The sequence below is a fragment of the Lepidochelys kempii genome, chromosome 2 (assembly GCF_965140265.1).
Source record: "Lepidochelys kempii isolate rLepKem1 chromosome 2, rLepKem1.hap2, whole genome shotgun sequence".
Taxonomy (NCBI): domain Eukaryota; kingdom Metazoa; phylum Chordata; order Testudines; family Cheloniidae; genus Lepidochelys; species Lepidochelys kempii.
The window spans coordinates 56782603-56810290 of record NC_133257.1 but is presented as its reverse complement, the minus strand read 5'-3'; the positions used below and the strand labels follow the sequence as shown (position 1 = coordinate 56810290).

At 40.2% G+C, this 27688-nt stretch overlaps 1 protein-coding gene across 7 annotated transcripts in view; it reads left to right on the top strand.

Moving 5' to 3' along the window:
• Positions 1-27372, top strand: part of GDAP1 (ganglioside induced differentiation associated protein 1) — a 54551-nt gene extending 27179 nt beyond the window's left edge. For 4 of the 7 annotated variants that reach the window (XM_073330801.1, XM_073330799.1, XM_073330798.1 and 1 more), the window contains exons 2-6: positions 9728-9920; positions 11279-11452; positions 17757-17851; positions 18339-18453; positions 22117-27372. In XM_073330801.1, coding sequence (XP_073186902.1) covers positions 9815-9920; positions 11279-11452; positions 17757-17851; positions 18339-18453; positions 22117-22499 — 873 coding nt within the window. In that variant the 5' untranslated portion in view covers positions 9728-9814 and the 3' untranslated portion in view covers positions 22500-27372. Of the gene's footprint in view, positions 1-8148; positions 8403-9727; positions 9921-11278; positions 11453-17756; positions 17852-18338; positions 18454-22116 lie in introns of those variants that run through there. The other 3 variants (XM_073330803.1, XM_073330802.1, XM_073330796.1) reach the window with 2 other exon arrangements.
• Positions 27373-27688: the final 316 nt, after the last annotated feature.

Sequence of the window (27688 nt, the reverse complement as noted above, 5' to 3'; positions counted from 1 at the left end):
CACCTTCATGATGTAAAAGTTTATGCAGTAAAACCAATATATTTTGTTTTCAGAATGAAAAACAAGATATTTCTGTACAACACAGGAAGATCAAAACACACCACATCAAGGTTCTTTAAGTGAGGCCATATAGAAAGAAAAGGCAAAAATGCTAGAGAAATAAGAAAAATAATTAGTTAAGAGGCAAGATTTAATGATAAAGTGGCCACCTATATCTTATCTGAAAAGTGGCTGGGTGGCAACTCAGTTTGCTGTTGTTTGTTTCGTGATCTGGATATGTGCCCAGCTCCTCCTTTATGTACTTAGGTACATATCCAGTGTATACAAAAGTATCTGCAATGAATTATGAATAATAATTTTCTGATCAACCATGTGAGCTTTCTGAAAATGTCTCTTGGCAAATAAACTTGGATTAAAGGGGCTGTAGCAGGATGCCTGTCTTAGAGAAGAGGGCTTTCCAAGATGTTCTGAATGTCTTTCTGCTTTTGGTTCTCTTGATGGAACATGCTTGTGCATTTGAAGAATTTTTAAGAAAAGCTGGAGAGGAAAAAGCACATATGAATAATACCTTATTCTTTTTGCACTTTTCTGAAGAAATAAATAAGTCCAGCATTTTGTCACATTTTTAGATAAAAGGGGACCTCTTGTGGTTATTCAGAGAAACATCTTTATACAAAGCTCATGGAAAATAATTTCAGTACAACCACAGCTCACCTAACCTGGGTATGTTCCCAGGGTTCTGAGCTCAGTATTCCTGTGCAATAGTTTTGAGTTGGAAAACTGTCCTGGTTATTGATATGCAAATCAGCAGGCCAACCACCCCACCAAGTTTTAGAATCCCTATCTCTTGTGTTCCCCCATAAAAAAAACTTTTGAACTTGAGTACTGTTTATGCAGGCCAAGTGTGGAAATACAGATATGTTGGTCCTAAGTTGCTGTCAGAAAAAAAAAATTGTGGGTGTTCACCAGCCAATCAGCTGTTTGGTGGCCTCGCTGATCAGCTATTCTGCAGGCCCCACCGATCAGCTCCTCCCTCAACCCCCCAGTGCCTCCTGCCCACGGCTGATCAGCTGTTCGGCAGTGGGCAGGAGGCACTGGGGGTGGGGAGGAACAGGGGTGGGAAGAGGCAGAGTGAGAGTGGGGCACGCTTGGAGGAGGGGGAGGAGCAGGGGTTGGAAAAAGTGGGGTGGGGAGCCTTAGGGAGGGGGCGTAGTGGGTGCGGGAAGAGGCGGAGAGAGGGTGGGGCCTTGGGGTAAGGAATGGAGTCTGGGCGGGGCCTCAGGGTGGAGCGGGGATGGAGCACGCCCTGGGGAAAGTTGGCACCTGTGGCTGGTGTCTTAAATCTAGAAAAAAATTGAAAGGTTTGGATGTGCTTGTGGATACATTGAGATAGTTAAGAAAGCCAGAAGTGGTGGGGATTAATTTCCTCACTTTGCCTCCTGTCTTTTATTGTACTTGGGTGTGGGCGTGTGACTATAGGATGAAACAGGAATTTCCTAGAATACATTTCTGCTGCCCAAACATATAAAAATGGCAAACAGATTGGATTTTTCAGATAATAATATAATAGTTTCTGTAAGAAGATCTAAAATCACTTCATAAACATAAGTGAATTAAGTTTAGGTAGGAAAGTATTATCATCACCCTTTTACAGATGGGGAAATGGAGGCACAGACAAATTAAGTATGTTACTCAAGGACACACAAGAAGTTTATGGCAAAGTTAGGAATAGAACCAAGATTACTAGACTCCGAGGTTTGTGTGTTAGCCCTAAGATCATGCAAGATCATCATACATGTCATGCATATCTTTAATTCTCTTAACACAGGAATATCTATTACTCATCGACTTTAAGGCCAGAAGAGACTATCATGATCATTTAGTCTGACCTCCTACACATTGCAGATCACAGAACATCACCCACCCACTCCCATAACCTCTTTTTGTGTTACTGAAATACTAAAATCTTGATTTAAAGACACCAAGTTACAGAGAATCCCCAATTTACTCTAGTTCAAACCAGCAAGTGACCAGGCCTCATGATGCAGAGGAAGGTGAAACCCCTCCAGATCCTCCCAATCTGACTTGGAAAGAATTTTTTCCCGATCCCAAATATGGCACTCTGAGCACATGGGCCACCAGCCAGACACCAGGAAAAGAATTCTCTGTAGTAACTCAGAGCCCTCTTTCTCTAGTGTCCCATCTCCGGCCATTGGACATATTTACTAATGGCAGTCGTGGCCATATGCCACTGCAGCAATCCCATCCACTCCATAAACTGATCAAGCTCAGTCTTAAAACAAGTTAAGTTTTTTGCCTCCACTACTTCCCTTGGAAGGCTGTTCATGACTTCACTTCTCTGAAGTCTAGACCTTACTTTAATTTCAAGCGTAAACTTACTGATGGCTAGTTTATATCCATTTTTTCTTGTGCCAGCATTTTTCCCTTAATTTAAACAACTTCTCTCCCTCTCTGGTGTTTATCCCTCTAATACAGTGGTTCCCAAACTTGCCCTGCCGCTTGTGCAGGGAAAGCCCCACGCGGACCAGTTTGTTTACCTGCCACATCCACAGGTTTGGCCAGTCGCGGCTCCCAGTGGCCGCGGTTCACTGCTCCAGGTCAATGGAAGCTGCTGGAAGTGGCGCGGGCCGAGGGACGTACTGGCCACTGCTTCCAGCAGCTCCCATTGGCCTGGAGCAGTGAATCGCGGCTACTGGGAGCCGCGATCGGCTGAACCTGCGGATGCGGCAGGTAAACAAACCGGCCTGGCCCAGCAGAGGCTTTTCCCGCATAAGTGGCGGAACAAATTTGGGAACCACTGCTCTAATATATTTATAGAGAGCAAACACCTCTTCCGTCAGCTGTCGTTTTGTTAGGTTAAACAAGCCAAGCTCCTTAAGTCTCTTCTCGTAAGGGAGTCTCCGTTGCTCTGGTCATCCTAGTAGCCCTTCTCTGCACCTGTGCCAGTTTGAATTCATCTTTTTTGAACATGGGAGACCAGGATTGCACAGAGTATTCCAGGTGAGGTCTTACCAGTGCCTTGGACAATGGTCATAACACTTCCCTATCTCTACTGGAAATCCCTCATTTGATTCATCCTAGGATTGCATTAGTCTTTTTCACAGCTGCATCAACTAATACACCCAAGTTGATGTGGATTAACCAATTGTGATCAACCAATATACCCAGATCTTTCTCCTCCTCTGTCACTGCCAACTGATATGTCCCCATCTTGTAGCAAAGGTTCTTGTTGTTAGTCCTTAAGCATATGACCTTGCATTTCACACTGTTAAATTTAGTCCCATTGCTATTACTTGTTTTCAAGGTCCTCCAAATATTCTTTTATGATACTCTGGTCCTCCTCTACACTGACAACACCTCCCACATTTGTGTCATCTGCAAATTTTACTCCACTTTATGTACCAAGGTCATTAATGAAAATGTTAAATGCAATTGGATCCAAGACCAGTTCTTGAGGAATTCCACTAGTAACCTCCCTCCAGCTTGACAGTTCACTTTCAACATGATATGTTGTAGTCTATCCTTTAACCAGTTCCTTACTCACCTTTCAATTCTCATATTAATGCCCACCTTCTCCAATTTAACTAATAATTTCCCATGAGGACTTGTATCAAATGCTTTACTGAAATCCAGGTAGATTAGATCTACTGCATTTCCTTTGTCTGGAAAATTGGTTATCTTCTCAAAGAAAGAGACCATGTTGGTCTGGCATGATCTACCTTTTGTAAAACCATTTTATGTGTTATCGCAATTACGTTTTACCTCTGTCTTTAACAACTCTCTCTTTTAAAATTTATTCTAAGACCTTGCATACAGTTGAGGTCAAAGTAACAGGCCTGTAGTTTCACAGAATTTTTTCCCCTTTCTTAAACATAGGTATTGAATTTGCAGTTCTCCAGTCATAGCGTACCACCCCTGATTTTATGGATTCAATAAAAATCCTTGCTATTGGGCTTGCAATTTTATATGCCAGTTCCTTTAATATTTTTGGATGGAGACTATCCAGGCCTTCTGATTTGGTCCCATTAAACTGTTTAAGATTGGCTTCCACCTCTGATGTGGTAATTTCTACTTCCATATCCTTGTTTCCATTATCCACCCTGCCACTACCCCCAAGCTCCTCATTACCATTATTAAAAACCAAGGCAAAGTATTCATTTAGGCATTGGGCCATAACTAGATTATCTTTAATCTCCACTCCATCCTCAGTGTTTAGCAGTCCCACTTCTTTCCTGGTTTTCTTTTTATTTATATGGCTAAAGAACCTTTTACTGTTGGTTTTAATTTCTTTTGCAAGGTCCAGCTTTGCTTGGCTTTTGGCAGTTCTCACTTTTACCCTACACTTTCTGACCTCCAAGAGGTAGCTTTCCTTGCCGATTCATCCCTTGGTCCATTCCTTGTAGGCTCTCTCCTATCTCTTAATAACCTGTTTGAGATACTTATTCATCCAATTTGGTCTGACACTCTTCCCTACAATTTTTCCCCTTGCTTGAGATGCATGCTTCAGATAGTTTCTGCAACTTTGACTTAAAGTAATTCCAAGCCTTCTCCACATTCAGATACTTAGGGAAGTGGAGTGGACAGTGGAACTCAAGGAAGTCCCTTCATTTTTTTTTTCAGGTTTGCCCTTTTGAAATCACAAACCGTAGCTGCAGACCTATTTTAGTTTATCCTGCCATTTACCTGAAACTGAATTAACTCATGATCATTCAAACCATTACTACAGTGGAAGACATGTTAGACATATCCAGATAAAAAACCTTTGCTTTTCTAAACATGTTTCTTATAATTTCATCGGCATTTCTTTGTTTGAAATGCTATTCATGTAAGGAAACAATTTTTGTGCTTTACTAGAATTAATATTATTCATTAATTTCTAAACATTAATGTATTCAAATTAGTAAATGCTTGTTGTTTGGATGGTACATCCTTTAGTTATATTATTCCTCCAGAGCTGCACTCAGGGATGTGAGAAAAATACATCAAGGGAGGAAGGAAGAATTTTCTGTTTCCCAAGGTAACAGCTCACCCGAAATACAACAAAAATTCATTTTTATTAGTTAATAATAAATAATCTGCACTTAATTACACAGTGTTTGCTTCAAGTCAATGAGAGTACTCGTGATTAAAGTTAATCATAGGCATACGTATTTACAGATTCAAGCACTAGACATTTGCACAGCCAGACATTGTAACAAAACACTGAATAAAATATATAAGCCACAGTGTTTAGGCAGGGCCTGATCTCCATTCTTTGCACACTCAAAATTATCATTAGAGTGAATGGTTGTTTAATGGGAGTTTGAGGTATACAAACAATAGAGAACAGGGCCATCTGTTTGGGATGATCTTCAATAGATCAAAAAATCTCTGATATTTTGTATTTGAATAAACAAATGATCCCTCATTTCCCCATAAATTCCAGAATTAACTGGACAACAGACCGAGTACTGCAGACAATGAATTTCTCAGTGAGCTGATATGCTTCTTATTTTTCATGTTAAAGGGAAAATTTATAACAGTGAAGGCATCAGAAACAAGGCTACTTAAACACTGCTATAAATACTAAGTCAAAGAACTACTGGGCTATGAAGATTTGTTATCATGTACAAATAATTACTTTCACTTCTCTCAGACAACATACTATGGAAAATTTAATATTGGATTCCCCATATTTTAATGTACAAAATCTGAAGGAATGTTCATAATTCTTAGGCATTACTATACATTTATATGACTTGTCTGAGTAGTAGTTCTGGGGGCTGATCCAACTCTCAGTGAAGTCAACAGAAAGACACCATTGTAGTTTAGAAAGAGAAATGTTCTTAAGTGCCCCAGTGTGTCTTCTTATTCTCTTAGCTCCTCACAAACTGCAGAGCAGACATTCAAATATTCTCATCTAGGAAAGCTTTCCTGAGCCATGCCAATTACACTCTCCTGTTCTGCAGAGTTCAAGTCTGAGATGATGCCCTCCTAACAGGAGGACTAATTTCTTTTCTGCAGTGGCTTTTCCAGGCTTTTAAAGCAAGGTCACAGATGGTAGCATTGATTATAATTGTCTTGTACTAGCTCTAATTAGAATTCAAATCCATGAGCAATATAACATAAGCCTGATTTTCTAAGATAGTATCCTAAACTATGAAGGTTTATATCCTTTCTATATTTTGTACTATCTGATGTAACTATGAGGACATTTAGCTATATAGATAGATATTTATATAACCCCAATTAACTCTTGATCTCAATTATGTCTTGTAGCAATGAATGCCGCAGTTTAATTTGGATTGTATAAAGAAGAATTTCCTTTTATCAGTTTAAAATGTATTGTCTTTCAGTTTCATCAAATGTCCCTTTGTACTTGTGTTATGAGAGTGTATATAGGAACACCCATTCTAACTTCTCTATACCCTTCATTATTTTGTATGCCTCTGTCATGTCCACACTTCCCAATGTGAGCTTTGGGAGGCATTGTGCCTGGAGTTTGCAGAAGAATCATAACTTCCCCTTGATCACTTTGTTGCAGGGCACAAAATGTACCCCCAGAACTGTATTGAGCAGTACCCAAAGGGGAGGGGCTGTGTAGGGTCACTCCCCTGAAATACTGCTTACCTCCTCTGAGGAAGTTTGTGCTGTTTGTGATGCTGGCCTTGCCATAGTCCTTAGGTTCAGGGGAATCTAAAGACTGTAATTGTGCCTCACTCTTGTGAGTATTACAGGGGTGGGAGCTGACTCTTTGTTCCCCCTTTCCCTCCTTATTTAAATGCCTTGGTCACAATTACATTACAGAGGTAAGTGGCTATGAATAGTGGGTGAAATCCTGGCTCTGTTGACACCAATGGCTCAACTTCCATTGACTTCAGTAGAATGAGGATTTTACCCACTATGTTTAAAATGAAATGAAACACACTTAGTATCAACAGGGCCTAGAACTCACAACATCCTAGATTCTGGTTTGGCTTGCCCTGCCCTAGCTGTGGGGAGTATTTAGTGTGAAACAGGGTCGTCCTAGAAAAGGCTTTCCTATCCGATTTCCTACTAGCTGCAAGATCTAAGCTATGTACCATCTTTACTCATCCACAAAAAATGCTTTCTGCATTTTCCTGGCCTAGGGGACATAATTTCTGATACATGGTGGTGACACTGTCAGAAATTGCTTCCCCTCACTTTTCCTCATATCCTGGAATGGAGGGAGAAATTTCTGATATGTATGGCTGAATCCTACCATCATATGTTTTTATTCCTCGTAGATAACAAAAAGGAGGCAAAATCTTTTTATTTCCTCTGTATGTCACCCTTAAAAATTCAAGAGCATTGACTCCCTGGCTGAAGGAAAGCAAATATGAAGATGTAATAATAACAATACAAGAAACACGGGTGGGTAAGGTAATGTAACACAGTCTGATTAATGTTCTTGCTGGATGATGACGTCCATCATGGTTTTTCTCTGCAGCAAAACGTATTTTCCTTGAGCGTCATTGTGTAATCATGTGATTGTTAAAACATCCATTTATTCATCAAGCATAAATGAACTTTCTTGAAGTGTGGACTTTTTCCATGTATATATATTTATGCCTGTATAAGGAACATTCTGTTTAATTTAGCTCAACATGCTGGACATGGGATACACATTGAAGGGCTGGGTCCTCAATGTTTTGGGCTAACCTTAGCAAATTGGCCATTCTTGGCTGAGGGCTATAAACACATGTAAAGATGGGACACAGACACACACAGCCATGGTTGTTGGTTATGGAGGGACTTTATGTTCTTTATGCCAGATTCTGCCCTGCAGTTTGTACCTTACCAGAATTACAGTTTCTTACCCATGTATTATTTTAAACACCCAAATCATGTCTGCCAATATTGGGGGTGGGGGGCAGTCAGTGCATCAGCTCTCTAGGCGGCAGCTGCTTTGGGTTTTCCACGCAGAGGTTACCTAGGCATTGGGCTAGATTGGGGCTTTCACGCCAGAGCCCTGTGTAGGGGGTGGCAGATGCACTGTCCATGGGTGCAGCACAAGCCCCCACAATCTGATCCCACTTTTTTTTTTTTTTGCCCCCCTCCACCCCTTCTCTTCCTAGTCCTGCATCTCTGCCCCTCCCCCGCCCGCCCCTGCGTTTCCTCCCCGGTGCGGCCAGGGCGCAGGTACCGATGCCGTGCGAGGGCAGCGGCTGTCACGGAGCATGCTCCGAGCGCCGGCGCACGCTCCGTAGCAGCCGGGGAGCCCGGTCCGCTGGGGAGCCGGTTCTGAGTCCGCTCAGCCCCTGGGAGCGATGGCGCGGCAGGAGGATGGCGCGGCAGCGGGCAGCGCGCTGCTGGCTGACTGCAAGGCAGAGGCTAAGTTAATACTGTACCACTGGACCCACTCGTTCTGCTCCCAAAAGGTGAGTGCCTGGTTGCTTTCGGGGGTGCCAGCAGGGATCAGCACCTGGACAGATCCCTCGCGTCTTTGCTGGTCCCAATCTGGATGGTTAGGCGTGGGCAGAGGGAAGTAGCGCTGTTGCCTAGATCTGGAGAGGGAGGAGGAAGGGATGGTGAGGGGCAAGGCCACAAAGCTTTCTTTTTAGGCCCTGAAAGGCTTGCAAGGCCTCCAGGGGACTGTGATCATTTCGAAATGCAGAATCCCCAAATCCAGCACTGGAGGCAGCGAGGAGGAGGCCTAGGAGGAAGGATGACTAGGGGCTTTAAAACAGAAATATAACACTCCTTGAGTTGTTAAAATGTAACAGATAATTTTGAATGGCACTTCCATAGTCTGTAAATATAACAAGACGACATGAGCATATACATCTATTTTGTGTTCTAATTCAGCAGACGTTTTGATACTTTTTAGCAAAGGGCTGTTTCTCACCTTTATTGCAAATGGTTCAGTTGCCAAAGCAAACAATTATGGTATAATAAAATATGGATTATTCTTGTAATGGAGAAGCTTTCACACCAAGTACATACACAAGAGAAGCACCAAAAAGAGGACAGGTATTTAGAAATTTGGCCACCCTTTTTACATTTATTCAAAGGGGGAGAGATCTCCAGCCAGCAGATCTTTTGCCAGGTTTTTTGAATATTAACCTGATCCTTAATAAGTCATGTCCAATGTAGTATGTTAATATTTTATTGTAACTTTGTCTTAATAAAAAATTCCAAAAAAGTATGCCTCAGTTCCAGTTATGTATACAGAACATATTCGAGAGTATATGGGAAAGGAATTTAGACATCACCAAAACTATAGCACCAGGTTTTAAGATATTTAAAAAAAAAATTTGTGTTGTTAATTCACTTACATTTTATCAACTGTTTCTAGGAATACCTGTCATTCAGGTAATAGCCACCAACTATTTTATGCTAATGATAAATGTGTTGAAAGAAGAGTTTTAGGCAATTACAATTATTCTTTGTTGTTTGTTTATTTATTTATTTATTTGTATTACAGTAGCACTTAAGGATCCCAACTGAGATTAGGACTCAGTTGCATTAGGAACTGTACATAGTCCATACCTACAGAGAATACAATTTAAATAGACAAAGGATGTGAAAGAAGACAGAGAGGTGAAGAGATTTGCTAAGGTCACACAGCAGATCAGTGGCACAGCTGGGAATAGACCCCAGTACTCCTGACTCCCACTGAAACACATTGCCCCTCTAATTGAACAGTGTATCAGTTTATCCCTGGCAAATAGCTTAATCAAGTAATACTTGCAATATTTTTCAGGTGCGCTTAGTGATTGCTGAAAAAGCACTGAAGTGTGAAGAACATGATGTAAGTTTACCCCTGAGTGAACACAATGAACCTTGGTTTATGCGTTTAAACTCATCTGGAGAAGTGCCTGTCCTTATCCATGGGGAAAACATTATTTGTGAGGCCACACAGATTACTGATTATCTTGAAGAGACATTCGTGGATGGTAATGAAATTTTTTTTTAGATTATGTGATTTTTAATGCAATACTTATGTGTCGCTGTATAGAGTTTTGTTCATTTCCATAAAAAGTTTCGCATTCTCCAAGCAAACGGATTGCATTGAAAATACTTTAACATCTATTTGGCAAGATAATGGATATCTGATCACTTATCCTGCTAGCCCATACAGGTCAGAAATATGATAATACTTTGCTGTACTAATTGTGTAGCAAGGACTAATATAAAATAATAGTCTCACAGAGGGATGCAAAACATTTTCAATTTTTGGAAAAAACCTCTCACACAAAAATGGTGTAGTTTCCTGGATAATTCCAGAATAATCTTTTTTTTAATTATACCCTGTAAAGGAGAGAGAATAGTGAGTGTGTGTGCGTGCATGTGTGCACACGAATAAATGGAATAAGGAGATAGAAGTGGGAAGAGTAAATCTATGGTAATAAGAAAGGAATAGTGGCATACCTTGACATTTCACAACACTTGTCATTACTAGGAAATAGGCAGGATCAATTTTTAAAGAAAACTTTTTTTTTTTTTGGCTTATACACAGAAACTGTATTTCTTGGAGTGAGGAGAAGACGCAACCTTTTGTATTGGTGCTCTCTAGTTAGGGTTCTGATACGCTATGTCCCTAACTGGCAAATGTAATTTCAAGGATAAAATTCTGCAGTGGACTTTAGAGATTCCCATAGCAGTAAGAACATGTCACTATTAGCAGTTCAACACCTGCTGAATTAATTGCTAGCTGCTTGCCTTTTGGTCAGATAATAATTGGAGGAAATAGAGAGCTGGGTAAAGCTGAGGGTGGCTACAGTCTATGAATACAGTTATAAATGAACTGTTAATGCTGCTGTAAAACTCTTTAAAAACATATTTAAAATAATTAAAGTATCATTTTATAATAGAGTTCTTGAATCACTGCAATATTTTCTTTTTAATGGGCCATAAGAGCTGTCTATTGTACTTCACTATGTAGTGACATTGCTTGAAATGTAAAAAATTGATTCTGCTGAAACTGCTTGACTATAATATGCTATGGAGCAGATTCTCTGCTCTGCTAAGGTCTCTTTAATCACGTGGTTAAGTACATTGCTGAAGAAGGATGGGATTACATGCTGAAAACTAAGCACACGGTTAAGTGTTTTGTTGAACTGGGCTCATGGTTGGGGAGGAGGGGGCGGGAATCATCCAGTAGTGAGGATTTCACTTGATAACCATGTCATCTGTGCTACACAGGGACAACTGAAGTACCATTAAGAACACTACTTTTATCATAATATCATTATATATATTATATAGCTCTTCTGATTTATTTTTAAAAATCTTCTAAATAAATGTATTTCAGAGAGGACACCAAGATTAATGCCAGAAGAAGGAAGCATGTATTACCCAAGGGTGCAACACTATAGAGAGCTCTTGGACTCCTTGCCTATGGATGCCTACACTCATGGCTGCATTTTACACCCAGAATTAACAGTGGATTCCATGATTCCAGCTTATGCGACAACTAGAATTCGCAGTATGTAGCCTGAACATAAACCCCAAAATATTGCCATTTAACAGATCTTTCTTACTTGGTTCTAAATATATTTTATATTTAAAGATCCCTGAGACCTGAATAAGAATGTAGTTTTAAAATTTGCTTAACACATAAACAACTCATACTCAGACATTGTTGATGGCAAATACGTTTGATAAACTGATGTCCTACAGTTAGGCACTTAAATAACTGGGAGCAACTGGGTGCTCAGCAGTTTTGAAAATCAGCTCACTTAATAAAGTAACATGATATGGATTTATTGGCCTAGTTTTAGGCACTCATTTTTTTAAAATATTGGCCTTTTTAAATGAACAGTAAAATTTTCAAAAATATGTAAGTTGCTTATGAGGGCCTAGGCTTCTAAGTAATGTAGGCACGTCTGAAAATTTTATCCAGTAACTCAAAACCAGGGATTTAGGAAACTTCAGTTCAATTCTCCCAATGTTGAGCATTCAGTCATAATGACAGGAAATACTGCTATCTAAAATAGTTTTGTGGGCTGAAAGACGAGTACATTCATCAAGGTCTTTGTTTTAGAATGAACATGTCCTTTTCCATATTAGGCTGCTAACAACCCTTCCTCGCCCCCACACCCACAAAGTGCACTTTCTTTCTAGTCTGAATTTGTTCAGCTTCAACTGCCAACCAGATAAAATATCTGAGCCATAGCTAGTATCTCTTGTGATCACAGCCCCATTGGACATCAGTAGAGCTATGAGCATACTACTGAGGGAAGAATCTAGCCCTATATGTGTCATTTTAACTTTAAAATCTTGATAATTTTAAAAGATATTTTGCTTAAAATTTTGAAAGATTTGAAAATGTGGAAAAATACTCCTTTTGGGAATATCTGTGGAGTTAATTCTGCTAACAACAGGAAAGGATAGCAATTCGATTTGTGCTTAAAATGCACAGACAGTAATAGCATTTGCAAAATTTTAATTTTTTTATCTCGCTGTTTTAGGTTATAAAACAATGTACATATTTTCCTGTAGGCTGCACGAATAGTGCCTGCACCAAACCATTGCAGTGAAGAAAATATATTCTTTGTAAATGTAGAAATGTACAATGGCAGCAGAACTTCTATTAAAATAATGAACCCGACTGTCCTCTTTCTGAAACTAGTGTAATGAAGAGTAGCCTTACAAAGAGTGGAGTTTCACTGATCTAAAACTTGCATGAGAGGAGAATTTGGCCCCATTTTTTGTAGGAGAAATACCTTTATATTCACACCTGGGGGCAAAAAAGGATAAGCAGCATGGGTTCATCTGACAAATTAAATTAATTTTTAAAGATCAATTTGTCCCAAAATCCTGAATCTGCACAATCCCACATTTTGGGAATCTTCAAAGCAGGATATGGGATGAAATCCTGGCCCCATTGAAGTCAATGGCAAAACTCTTATTGTCTTCAGTGGGGCCTGGATTTCACCTATTGATTTTTCCATTTAGACCAATTTCTGACTCCTAACATGTAGATTGTAAGGGTAGAGGGAACCATAGTAGTCATTTAGTCTGACTTCTGCATAACACAGGCCATAGGACTTCATTGACTTAAATTCTGCTTCGAGTCCAATACTGTGGTTGGACTAGAGCATATCTACCAGAAAAACATATAATGTTGATTTAAAAAATTCCAGTGATTGGAGAATCTACCACAGTCCTTGATTATTCCAGTGGTTAATTACACTCTCTGTTAAAAATTGCACCTTATTTCTGGTTTGAATATGTCAAGCTTCAAGTTCCAGCCTCTGAATTTTGTTATAACTTTGCCTGCTAGATTAAAGAGCCTTTTGTTATCAAATTTGTGTTTCCCATGTAGGGTGCTTGTAGACTGTGATGAAATCACCCCATTTTCTTCTTTGATAAGCCAAATAGATTGAGCTCATTGTGTCCTTCACAACAAAGCATGTTTTCTAATCCTTTAATCATTCCTGTGGCTCTTTTCTGAACCCTCTTCAATTTTTCAACATCCATCTTGAAATATGGACACCAGAACTGGACACAGTATTCCAATGGCAATCTCACAAGTGCCAAATACAGATGTAATATAGGTTAGTCTGTATTCGCAAAAAGAAAAGGAGTACTTGTGGCACCTTAGAGACTAACCAATTTATTTGAGCATAAGCTTCCGTGAGCTACAGCTCACTTCATCAGATGCATACTGTGGAAACTGCAGAAGACATTATATACACAGAGACCATGAAACAATACCTCCTCCCACTCCACTCTCCTGGTAATAGCTTATCTAAAGTGATCACTCTCCTTACAATGTGTATGATAATCAAGTTGGGCCATTTCTAGCACAAATCCAGGTTTTCTCACCCCCCCCTTTTTTTTTCCAAAAACCACACACACAAACTCACTCTCCTGCTGTAATAGCTTATCCAAAGTGACCACTCTCCCTACAATGTGCATGAAAATCAAGGTGGGCCATTTCCAGCACAAATCCAGGTTTTCTCACCCCCCCCCCCCAAAAAAAAATAACCCACACACACAAAGTCACTCTCCTGCTGGTAATAGCTCATCCAAACTGACCACTCTCCTTACAATGTGTATGATAATCAAGGTGGGCCATTTCCAGCATAAATCCTAGTTTAACCAGAATGTCTGAAGGGGGGGGGGTAGGAAAAAACAAGGGGGAATAGGCTACCTTGCATAATGATTTAACCACTCCCAGTCTCTATTTAAGCCTAAATTAATAGTATCCAATTTGCAAATGAATTCCAATTCAGCAGTTTCTCGCTGGAGTCTGGATTTGAAGTTTTTTTGTTGTAAGATAGCGACCTTCATGTCTGTAATTGCGTGACCAGAGAGATTGAAGTGTTTTCCGACGGGTTTATGAATGTTATAATTCTTGACATCTGATTTGTGTCCATTTATTCTTTTACGTAGAGACTGTCCAGTTTGACCAATGTACATGGCAGAGGGGCATTGCTGGCACATGATGGCATATATCACATTGGTGGATGTGCAGGTGAACGAGCCTCTGATAGTGTGGCTGATGTTATTAGGCCCTGTGATGGTGTCCCCTGAATAGATATGTGGGCTCAGTTGGCAACGGGCTTTGTTGCAAGGATAGGTTCCTGGGTTAGTGGTTCTGTTGTGTGGTATGTGGTTGTTGGTGAGTATTCAAGTTGCAGTGGGGGAGGTTTAGATTGGATATTAGGAAAAACTTTTTCACTAAGAGGGTGGTGAAACACTGGAATGCGTTACCTAGGGAGGTGGTAGAATCTCCTTCCTTAGAGGTTTTTAAGGTCAGGCTTGACAAAGCCCTGGCTGGGATGATTTAACTGGGAATTGGTCCTGCTTTGAGCAGGGGGTTGGACTAGATGACCTTCTGGGGTCCCTTCCAACCCTGATATTCTATGATTCTATGATTTGCTTCAGGTTGGGGGGCTGTCTGTAGGCAAGGACTGGCCTGTCTCCTAAGATTTGTGAGAGTGTTGGGTCATCCTTCAGGATAGGTTGTAGATCCTTAATAATGCGTTGGAGGGGTTTTAGTTGGGGGCTGAAGGTGACGGCTAGTGGCGTTCTGTTATTTTCTTTGTTAGGCCTGTCCTGTAGTAGGTGACTTCTGGGAACTCTTCTGGCTCTATCAATCTGTTTCTTCATTTCCGCAGGTGGGTATTGTAGTTGTAAGAATGCTTGATAGAGATCTTGTAGGTGTTTGTCTCTGTCTGAGGGGTTGGAGCAAATGCGGTTGTATCGCAGAGCTTGGCTGTAGACGATGGAACATGTGGTGTGGTCAGGGTGAAAGCTGGAGGCATATAGGTAGGAATAGTGGTCAGTAGGTTTCCGGTATAGGGTGGTGTTTATGTGACCATTGTTTATTAGCACTGTAGTGTCCAGGAAGTGGATCTCTTGTGTGGACTGGACCAGGCTGAGGTTGATGGTGGGAAAACCTGGATTTGTGCTGGAAATGACACAACTTGATTATCATACACATTGTAAAGAGAGTGGTCACTTTGGATGGGCTATTACCAGCAGGAGAGTGAGTTTGTGGACGGGGGTGGGGGTGGGCGGAGGGTGAGAAAACCTGGATTTGTGCTGGAAATGGCCCAACTTGATTATCATACACATTGTAAGGAGAGTGATCACTTTAGATAAGCTATTACCAGCAGGAGAGTGGGGTGGGAGGAGGTATTGTTTCATGGTCTCTGTGTATAAGATGTAATATAGACTTTCTACTCAAGAGTTCCCCATTTATACATTCAAGGATTGCATTAGCTCTTATAGCTACAGCATTGCACTGTGAGCTCATGGTCAGTTGATTATCCACCATAACCACCGACTCTTTTTCAGCGTCAGTGCTTCCCAGGATAGAATCCCTCATCCAGTAAGTAGGGCCTCCAGTCTTTGTTTCTAGATGTTGGACTTTACATTTGGCCATATTGAAATGCATATTGTTTGCTTCATTGCTTGCCCCCAGTTTAGCAAATGACTCAGATCACTGTATATCACTTCTTCGTTATTTACAATTCTTCCAATCTTTGTGTCATGTGCAAACTTTATCAGTAATGCTTCTGTTTTCTTCCCGGTCATTGATACAAATATAAATTGCATAGGGCCAAGAAGCAGATCTTGGGACCTCACTAGTAACACAGACACGTAATGATAATTCCTCCTCTAAATTAAATTTGGAGACCTACAATTAGCCAGTTTTTAAGACATTTAATGTGTGCCATGTTCTCATTCAGAAACCACTTCTCATTTCTTCAGGCTGGTTAAAATGACATGTTTCTTTGCAATTTTGCACACCACTTACTTAATTTTTGTGGACTAAAACATGAATGTAGTGGGTGATTTTATATAATTCCTGTTTCTGTTTTATCAGGCCAAGTAGGTAACTTGTTGAAATAAGACTTTCACGGCTATTCAAAGTTGAAACAAAGAACATATAAAATAATGGGCCTTATTCTTCTCTTACAGCAATTTTACTTCAATTTAACTCCACAGATTTAGGCTTCATCTACTCTACAAAGTTTTGATGGCATAGCTGTTGGCTAGCAGTGTGAGAGAATCACACCTCCTAGTTGATACAGCTGTGCAGCAAAATTCCTGGTATAGATGCAGCTAAGCTGACTATGTTAGCATATCTAATGTTGTTCAGAGAGGTGGCTTAGCTGTGTTGGCAGAACTCCTTCTGCTGGGTTATACTACATCTCCACTAGGGGACTCTGTTGGCACAGCTCTACCAGCAAAACATTTGGATTGTAGACAAGGCCTCTAAAAGAGTTACACCTAATTTCCACTAGTGAATTTGAGAGGAGGCTCAGGCCCTATAAGTATTCTTCTGTGTTCAGTTTTTTATTACTGGAGATATGTGTTTAATAAAAACTTGCTTACTCTGAGCCTAACTTTTGACATCATGGGTTTGTGAGCTGGTGGAGTCTCTTCCAAGGTCCAAACAAACTACACACTTGTTTAAAAATGAAAAAGTTATCCCCTCTGTAATACAAATAAATAATGATAATGTCACTATAGGGTCTTCACTCACACTTCTTCTTCGCATTACACAAGCAGAACCTTTTGCTAGCCTATAGCAAATATACACCCTGCCCAACATTTTCAAAAGGGGCTGCTGATTTTAGGTGTCTCAAATTTTGACCAACTCGGAACACTTTGGGCCAGATTTTCAAAAGGTGCAGATAGACAAAGAACTTTAGATGCATAAATACCTGTAAAAATTTGGCCCTTTGTGCCTTGATTTTTTTAAGAACTGCTCAGTACTCAGAACACCAATCAAACTTAAAGGGAGCTGTGGGTGCTCCAGTCCCAGGTGTCCAAACTTGGGCACCCAGAAACTGCTCACACAAAATTAGAGACCACCTTTGAAAACTTGGTGGCAAATATTTTTCAGGAACAAAGTATAAGCATTTGCTGCGAAGATACAGCTGTTTACTACATTTGTTGCCATGTGCCATTTTCCTTCCCTCTTTGGTAATGAGTAACAAAGAAGTTGGGTTTACTGAAAGAACAAATGAATAGCTTCCCCAGTCCTTCATTCTTTCTCCCTGGAAGCAAGTGCCTGGTTTATAGAATTAATCACAAAATAGGGAGTAGAAAATGTTTTGGGGCCGCTTGTTAATTCATCATACCACTACTCCAAACTGTGATATCTCTGAGCCACTTGACATGGAAACTTCATTCAGAAACCACTTCTCATTTAAAATGACATATGTTTTGTAGCATTTTTTAACTCTACTTACTCATTAATTTTTGTGGATGAAAACATGAATATAGTGGGTGATTTTATATAATTCCTGTTTGTGTTTTATTAGGCCAGATAGGTAACACAGAATCGGAACTAAAGAAGCTTGCTAAAGAAAATCCAGACCTCCAAGATGCTTATATAGCAAAACAGAAGCGCCTTAAGGTGAGTAAATTAATGGTATCCCACCGCTAAACTAATTGGTTGGTAATATTGGACTTCTCCTGGAATGATTCACCTGTCATTATCAGTGTGCTCATTCAGGGAGACAGCCCTGCAAAACGTTTAGCACTTCGTCTCCCATCCAGCAGAACACTTCAATACATGCTTAATTTAAAGAACCTTAATATGCCACTGACTTCAAAGTTAAGCCTGTACGTGAGTGCTTTGCTGGACTGAAGTGAGAGCACTCACCCCATTGCAAGATTAAGCACTCAGAGTATCTCCATGCTGGAAATAATTTTTTTCTGTTCTTAGAGTCGTTACTAATATGTGTATTGCCAATAGCTTCCACTTGGCTTTTAACTGTGATGGGAAAATGTGCACATTTTATGAATATGTACTATAATCCCAAAATGAATCTTCTTCCGAAAACGCTAACTATAATATATATGTATGATTGTTTAAAACTATAACTTATGTATATTTGCAGTCTAAGCTGCTGGACCATGATAATATAAAGTACCTGAAGAAAATACTTGATGAATTGGAAAAAGTTTTGGATCAGGTGGAGACTGAGTTACAAAGGAGAAATGAAGAAACACCAGGTAAGGGATTATTCCTATTTAATTCTATTGACAGTTATGTTTAACACAATTGATTCATCCAGATAGCAGCATTTGTTCTGTATGATACTTCTTGATGTATCCGTTTTAATTTATAGCCATCTAACTGCACTGAGCCTGTCAAATATGGCTTTCAATACTAATTTAGTCTAATGCAAGCTACTGTCATTAGGAGCATATATGAGCACTTCTAAGTGTGCTTTTGAGACCTTGATCACACATTTTCAGCATGATTAGCCACAACATTCCATACTGCTTTTAAAAAAACATTTCATAAATTGCTTGAGGTCCCAATTCAACATAACAAGTTCGTGCCTAACTTTAAACACGTCAGTAGGCCTCATGTGCTTCAAGTTAGGCATATGCTTAAATACCATGCTGAATTTAAACCGTTGTGATGGAGATAGGTACATAACTGACAGTCCTGGAGATTAAAGGCCTCTAGTCACAGAACAAAAACACTGCAGAACAGCGGCAGTGCAAGTTCCCTCACGCTTTTGTGCCACTATGTCCTAACCTTAGCCGATCCTTTTTAAAGAAAGCTCATTCTTTGTGGTAATCCAGATTCTGATCCAGCTCCCACAGAAATCAATGGGAGCCTCTCCTCTCACTTTACTGGGAGCTGGATCAAGCTCTCAATCCTTCACCCTTCTACTGAGACTACCAATAAGGATGCTAGTTGGTATTAACCGTGTTATGTAAGTGAACTCCTACTCACTGAGAACAGAACTCAGACAACTAGCTCACTTCACATAGATAGCAAATCAGAAGTCAGATGGTAACAGCTTTTAGTCTCTATCAATACAGGCCGGATTAAAACCAATGAATGGTACAATAGTGAATAAATCTTTTGGCCAAATTCTGTACTGCCACAATGCCAGTGGAGTTACACGAGCAAAGAATTTCATTCCATTACCAAACCCTTGAGGATTCATCTATACCCTCTGGAATTTCATCCAGATGCTCTAGAGTTTCTTGCATTTGTAAACCATAATCAAGCCTAGAACTTTCTGGACTCCTTGTTGAAGAGTTACCCAAATTGATTAAAAAACTGAATTCAGAAATCTTAATATCATTCTAGTGCTGAGAATGAGCTGTTTAACCAAATACAAACATTTTTATGACGGTTTCTCGTGGTTTTTCTTTCTTGAGATTCACTTCCAATTTCCTCTGTCTCCAAACTCCCCCCACCCCCCACATCATGAAGAGCAGCTCTAGTGATCAGATGATAACATTCCAGTGAACAAATGAGATGTACCAACACTACTTCGTGAGGTACTTTGTTTTCTCATAGAGATCTTTCATCCAAACAGTGACCTGGCATGACATCACTTAGCTTGAGATTTGACAAGAGTATAGCAGGGGAAGGGAGGTGGCATTTGGCTGCATGTCAGACTTCTGACAAATCAGATGCTTCTCTGAACTTCATCTAAGCTATCTAAACCTCTTGAGTCTGCAAATAGACCAGAAAAATCTCATGATTACAGGCTTTCTTGTGAGATGTCTGGTTCTTGCTTTGGTTAGGCCATAGATACCATAAAAACATGTTTTCTCAATTCTCACAGTTCTTTCATTTTCATGCTCTTTCTCACACCCTGGCTCCAGCTGGGTTTGGAAGGGGTCATTCGGAAATTGAGTTAGAAGGCTGGTTCTAAGTATTTCCCAGTCCAAACCTCAAGCAGGTAAAACCACAGCACACATGGGAAAGTGTGTTCTCATGAGACTTCCAGTGCAGTTTTATGAGTCGTCTTTACTGAAGTAATTAGTTCATTTCCATTTCACAATGTATGTTACTTTCAGCAAGATAAGAATAAGCTTAAATGGGTGGGTGCTCATCTGAACCAAACCTCCAGACAGTTCGGATTTCACTTCTCACTGTTGGTCAGAATTCTAAACAAAAATAAAGATTAATGTGCAGAATTGTAAAGCCCATTTTTAATATACAGTAAAAGCTTTGTTATCTGGCGTGTTGGGGGAATGAGGGTTCTGGCTAGTCAAATATTCCGGTCAACTAAGAGTTATACTTACCAATGCGAGTTGTGGAGCCAGCACTCGGGTAGGGGCAGTGCACAGAGCTGTCTGACTGCACCTCTGCCTAGGAGTAACAGGGACATGTCGCCGCTTGTGGGGAGCTGCCTGAGGTGAGCACCACCTGGATCTGGACACCTGGCTGCAACCCTATCAGAATTGATGGTTTTTAGAGCTTTCCAGTTGGGAAAGTGCCAGATAACACAGCTTTGACTGTATTGTTTTTCGTTTTTCTTCCTGTTCTAATCCCTTTCATATTTTTGATCTCCTTTTCTACCTGTTTATTCTATCTCTCTGACTTTCCAGCTACAGATTCGTAGATTTTAAGGCCAGAAGGGACCATTAGATCAGCTAGTCAGAATTCCTGTGTAACACAAGCTATAGAATTTCATGCAGTTACCCTGTATGGAGCCCAATGAACTTGTGTTTAAATAAAGCATATCTTCCAGACAGGCATCCAGTTTTGATCGGAAGACTTCAAGAGACAGAGAATCACCACTTCCTTTGGTAGTTCCAATAGTTAATCATCCTCACTGCTTTAAAAAAAAAAAAGAGTGCCTTATTTCTATTTTGAATTTGTCTGTCTTTAACTTCTAGTCACTGGTTCTTGTTATTCCTTTTACTACTAGATTAAAGAGCCCTGTAGAACTGGGTATTTTCTCCCTCTGAATGTACTTGTATACCACAATGAAGTCACCTCTCAATCTGTCTCTGACCTTCTATTCCTTCCTTTTACTACTCCAATCTCTCCCTCCCTCCTAGTCTTCTTCCTCACACAAGTCTCCTGCTCACACAGTTAGCTGCTTAGATCTTCCCTTTTATTCTCCTTTTGTAAGGATTAACTTCCACATTTCTCTTCAGCTGCACAGAACTGATCCCTCCCAGCACAGGTCTCTCTCCCCAGCCTTCTAGATATAACCACAGATCTCCCTGGCTCAGAGAGCATATACTTATTTTGATTTAAAAAATACGGCAGAGAGCACTGTATTTCACTTGAGCATTTCCACTTGAGATCTAAGCAGAATGTAACTTGCTGACTGGGTCCTAGGAGGGCAATTAGGGGACTTGTAGTTAAATTGGCAATCCTGAAAAAATTACTGTCAGATCTTAAAAGTTCTGGGTAGGCCATGGGTCAATGCAGAGCTCCTTTAATGGCCAGATCAACAGGTTAATTTTCTTTTGCTTGGAAAATTTTCATCAGATGTAAGCAGCTCCTATTTGAGTTTTTTTAAATAGTGTCATCCTGTTTGTGTCATTCTATCACGCCTTTGCCAGCGGGACCTGCAGCCCTTGTAGTTCCCTTGTTTCCCTTCACCTCTATTGAGTTAATTTAGTCCTGAGAAAATTTAATTGGGAGCAAAAAAATGAGTCTCAAAGTACCAAACTGAAGTGTGGATCTTACTGGGCAACTGGGAGGTAGACTTTGCAGCATTGTATAGACTATGGAAGGGGTTGGAGAAGGAAGTTAGCTATTAAATCAGATTTTTAAAAGTACTATTGTTGTTTATGAATCTGTTTATGTACTAGCAGTAAACATACATGTAATAGACCAGGCAACCTTCCACATACCTTGTACTTCGTTAGCTCCTAATTCTTTGTGTGTTTATCTCTGATTAGAAGATGGACAGCAGCCTTGGCTGTGTGGCGAATTCTTTAGTTTGGCAGATGTATCGCTTGCTGTTACATTACATCGCCTGAAGTTTCTGGGGTTTGCAAGAAGAAACTGGGGAAATGGAAAACGACCCAACTTGGAAGCCTATTATGAACGTGTCTTGAAGAGAAAAACATTTAACAAAGTTTTAGGACATGTCAACAACATATTAATCTCAGCAGTTCTGCCAACTGCGTTCCGGGTGGCCAAGAAAAGGGCACCAAGAGTTCTTGGTACGACCATGTTGGTTGGCTTGCTAGCGGGAATGGGTTATTTTGCTTTCACGTGTCTTCGGAAGAGATTTGTCAACATGATGTTGTCAATTAGAACAAGACAACCTTATTTTTAAACTCTAATTTGCCTGGTTGTGGGTGGGGAACACCTCTAACCCCCAGGAAAATCTCCAAGATAAACATATATGAAAGATTCATGGAGCAGAACATTGTCACAGAATAATAGTCTCCTACAATGACATACATGTATTGGAAAAGCTGAAATACTTGTAGATAATAAATGTTGTGGGGACAATAAAGAAAATAAAATATGTTCTTTTCAGATGAGGAGCTGTAGATCCTGTGGCAATGTTTTCTTAGAAGAATCCTTGTTTCTGTCTCTTTTACCAAATGACTGATGTAATTTTAGAACTTCTATTGAATTGGTATTCATGCAGCAATGCGACAGGTGCTCATTGTGGGTGAAATTCTTCAGTGTGCAGAAGACCAGCACCAGGGCTCCGCTTGAGCCCTGAAAACAGGATTTAAGTGGGACTTAAGTGGCCCATAGTCCTTGTGCCTGTCCTTTGCATGGGAGAGAATTTCACCAAGATCAACTGCCATTGATTTGCAATGGGGCCATTATGACTGTCTTAGGAAATAGCCCTATAGGGCCAGGTTCTCATATGGAGGTTCAAATAGTAGCATGAGTTTCATTTATTTGGGAAGATACCTGAAGTGGGTGTGTGAAAATCAGCTAATTTGGGAAGACATAAGAGGAGATTTTTTTAAAGACATAACTAGCAGGTAGGCTCTCAACTCCCATTGAGATTCAGGCACCTAACTTCCACTTGTCTCTTTGAAAATCCCCTGCATGGGCTGTGTGCACTCAAATAACCAATTTGCCTACATACCTTGGATATTTTTGCCTACAAATTAGGTGGGTGTAATTGTATGTAAGTAATTACATGTGTGAAAATATTGCCCATAAGTGCCACAACCTATCGGAAAATATCTTATTCACTAAAAATAGCTTTTTATATGAGTAAGATTTTCTGAGGATAGCTTCATTTTTGTTTGTTTTTTATTAGTGGAAAAGAGTCAGACATCTGTCAAGTTTTTTAGCTAACAAAAAGATTCAAAGTGGGTAATTTTCCAGCCTGGTCTACTTATTTACTGAGAGGTTACAACTTGGTGAAAATTGTTTGTACAACCTGGGAATAGCAAATTTGTATTGCAGTTTCTTCATAAAGCTACAGTTTGGATTTGAAGAAACAATTTAAATAACACAGATGCTTTAATGCAATCCACCAGTCAATGGCTACTGATGGATGCATTGTTCAACCTGACCCAACTCCCTGTCATCCCTGTGGCAGTTGTGCACCTATCTGAGGCCAGATTTTGTTTGTGTGTCAGTCAGTATTCTATCTGCTACCCAAGATCCATAAACCTGGAAACCCTGGATGCCCCATCATCTCAGGCATGAGTACTCTTACAGCAGGATTATTTGGCTATTTGGACCCTCTTCTCAGACCCTATGCTACCAGCTCTCCTAGCAGTCTTCGAGACACCACCAACTTCTTGAGGAAACTACAGTGCATTGATGATCTTCCTGAAAACACCATCTTGGCCACCATGGATGTAGAAGCTCTTTACACCAATATTCCACATGAGGATGGACTATAAGCTGTCAAGAACAGTATCCCTGATGAGGCCACAGTATGCCTGGTGGCTGAGCTTTGTGACTTTGTTCTCACCCACAACCATTTCAGATTTGGGGACATCTTATACCGTCAAGTCAGTGGCACTGCTCTGGGTACCTGCATGGCCTCACAGTATGCCACCATTTTTATGGCTGACTTAGAACAATGCTTCCTCAGCCCTTGTCCTGTAGTGCCCCTCCTCAACTTGCACTACATTGATGACATCTTCACCATATGGACCCACGGGAAGGAGGCCCTTGAAGAATTCCACCTGGATTTCAACAACTTCCACCCCACCATCAACCTCAGCCTGGACCAGTCCACACAAGAGACCCAATTCCTGGACACTACAGTGCAAATAAGTGATGGTCACATAAACACCACCCTATATCGGAAACCTACTGACCACTATACTTATCTACATGCCTCCAGCTTCCATCCAGGACACATCACACGATCCATTGTTTACAGCCAAGCCCTAAGACACAACCGCATTTGCTCCAATCCCTCAGACAGAGACAAACACCTACAAGATCTCTATCAGGCATTCTTAAAACTACAGTACCCACCTGGGGAAGTGAGGAAAGAGATTGACAGAGCGAGACAGGTACCCAGAAATCACCTACTACAGGACAGGCCCAACAAAGAAAATAACAGAACACTACTGGCCATCACGTACAGCCCCCAGCTAAAACCTCTCCAGCACATTATCAACGATCTACAACCTACCCTGGAAAACGATCCCTCACTCTCACAGATCTTGGGAGGCAGGCCAGACCTCACTTACAGAAAGCCCCCCAACTTGAAGCAAATACTCACCAGCAACTACACACCACACCACAGAAACACTAACCCAGGAACCAATCCCTGTAGCAAACCTCATTGCCTACTCTGTCCCCATATCTACTCTAGCGACACCATCAGAGGACCCAACCACATCACCACACCATCAGAGACTCATTCACCTGCACATCTACTAATGTTATATATGACATCATGTGCCAGCAATGCCCCTCTGCCATGTACATTGGCCAAACCGGACAGTCCCTACGCAAAAGAATAGATGGACACAAATCGGACATCAGGAATGGTAACATACAAAAGCCAGTAGGAGAACACTTCAATCTTCCTGGATATTCTCTAACAGATTTAAAAGTAGCTATACTTGAACAAAAAAAACTTCAGAAACAGATTTCAAAGAGAAACAGCAGAACTAAAATTCATTTGCAAATTTAACACCATTAATTTGGGCCTGAATAGGGACTGGGAGTGGCTGGCTCATTAAAAAAGCAGCTTTGCCTCTCCTAGAATTGACACCTCCTCATCTATTATTAGGAGTGGACTACATCCACCCTGATCGAATTGGCCCTGTCAGCATTCGTTCTCCACTTGTGAGGTAACTCCCTTCTCTTCATGTGTCAATATAATAATGCCTGCATCTGTAATTTTCACTCCATGCATCTGATGAGTGGGTTCTAGCCCATGGAAGCTTATGCCCAAGTAAATCTGTTAGTCTTTAGTGTGCCACCAGACTCATTGTTGTTTTAGTAGACAAAACGTTACTGTAATATCTAGTAATGGGCCTGAATCAAACTCCTATATCCCAATGCCCACAAACTTTAGTTGTTTGCTGTGGTCTATCTCTAGTAATGTCTGGTTGAATTCTAATCGTCATTTGAAATGAGCAGATATGGATTTTAGCTGGATAGTTTTGGTGTCAAGCAGATGTTGAAAGGGATAATTTGTTCATTGAACATTGCTGGTTATAATTTAACAGAGTGTTAAGTGTTTAACAGAAGATGGCCCAAATCTTACTGCTTCTTTTCATTAGTAAGAAACATTCATACATAGGAAACAACACTTGTTTGTTTGTCTGTTGATGGTAAAAGACAGTTTCATATAATTCCATTTAATGACCCAATTGTTTTGGACATCTTGATAAATTGAATGTGCTCTGTTTACAAAAACTTAGTATTGCTAGAGTAAATTTAATCCAGTAACACTGTTAACGTTTTGTGAGCTTTAAATGACTCTTGCTTTGTTGTTTGTATATTGCAGCATATCTCTATTTACTTTGTATCTGGCAAATTCCACAAAACAATATGCATCACTGGGTGCTTCAGTAGCATGCCATATTTCTGAGGAGTTTGAAAGTATAACATTAAAATATCTGTTCAAATCATTCTAAAATTAACATAATTTAAATATAGCCTATGCAGAATGAATTTCACCTTCTTTCCCTGCATAAAGTTGTCTTCCTAGAGAAATGTTTTCTGTTAGCACAAGTGTCCAGCCCACACTACCAATTTGTATGTATATTTATGATGAAGACTAATGATTGGTCAGGCTGTATAGTTTCACTCCCTGTTATCTATCCTTGATCTTTAGTGCCCTTGAGATTACACACATTCATTGCCTGCCAACAGCAGCATGTACTGCTGGGAAGACCTGAAATGACCACCAGATGTCAGTACTCTGCTAGGGCTGCACTTTGAGAATCCAGTTGAATTGTCATTGAAACTCTCACAAATTAAACGTTTCTGCTCTCAATCTGAGACAAAGGGAGTATCCTCCTCAGGGTAGCTAGTGTGGTTAAAAATGGTGTGACACAATTTATTTGCCATGTGATTTCAAACTGTTCTCAAACCTGGAATATTTATTGAATGACATAGTTTCTATAGTAAATATGTAGTGGCCTATGTGATTTGAGATTGTCTACCAGAGGGCAGAGTTAAAACAACACTTCACATTAACATGAACACTGAGTAGCAGAGAAATATATCTACCTGAATGAACAGTTTATGGATAACACTATTCAGGAAAGTTCAGGTTGCTAGGTAGAGCATAAGTCTGTCACTAAAACTGTAATACTAAGTAGCTTTTGTTAGCCTTATGATTAACTGCTTGATAGGCTACTCATTCTCACTGCGCTAAAGTGCTCTTCATCATGGCTGAAATCCACTCCTGTACAGAGGGCCAATAAAAGACCTATCACATAACTTAAGACCTCAACATAGGGCTGATGTGGGATTTAAGTGTGCATTGACCTTGTGAGGACCCTGTGCACAGGGGTGAATTTCACCTTGTGTTTGTAAAGTTGCTTGTCTTTTAGCCCAATTTCTTTCCAGCAGTGATTAGTACTGCTTCCTGTGACCATTTTGTAGTTTGGATGCTCTCCTCCTTTGATTTTCATATACCGTTTTCTCTCCATATGTCACACAGCTGATGTACAGCAGTATGCTAGTATTTTTTTTGTATCATATGCTTGTATGTGGGCTCAGAAAAATAAATATGGGACGTGAAATGATGTTCTAGAGTAATGCATTTCCTTTGGTTTAACAAAACTGAGCATGTTTGAGAAGCACAAGGTTTTCCTGTAAAGTTAAATTATTTAGGCTGAGGCTGTTCAAGGAATTAAGCCACATAAATTTACAATTTACTTGTCATTCAAGAGTCAGTTGTACACTGAGTTTGTGCACATATGTGGAAATAACATAGTTACAATTACATTGCTCCCTGATTGGCTGAGCCTATCTGATATACTGAGGAGGGTCAGCAGAAGCCATTTTAATATGTTTCTTCAGAAGGAGAGGCTGTATTTTGTGTGCTGTCTGAGAGAATGA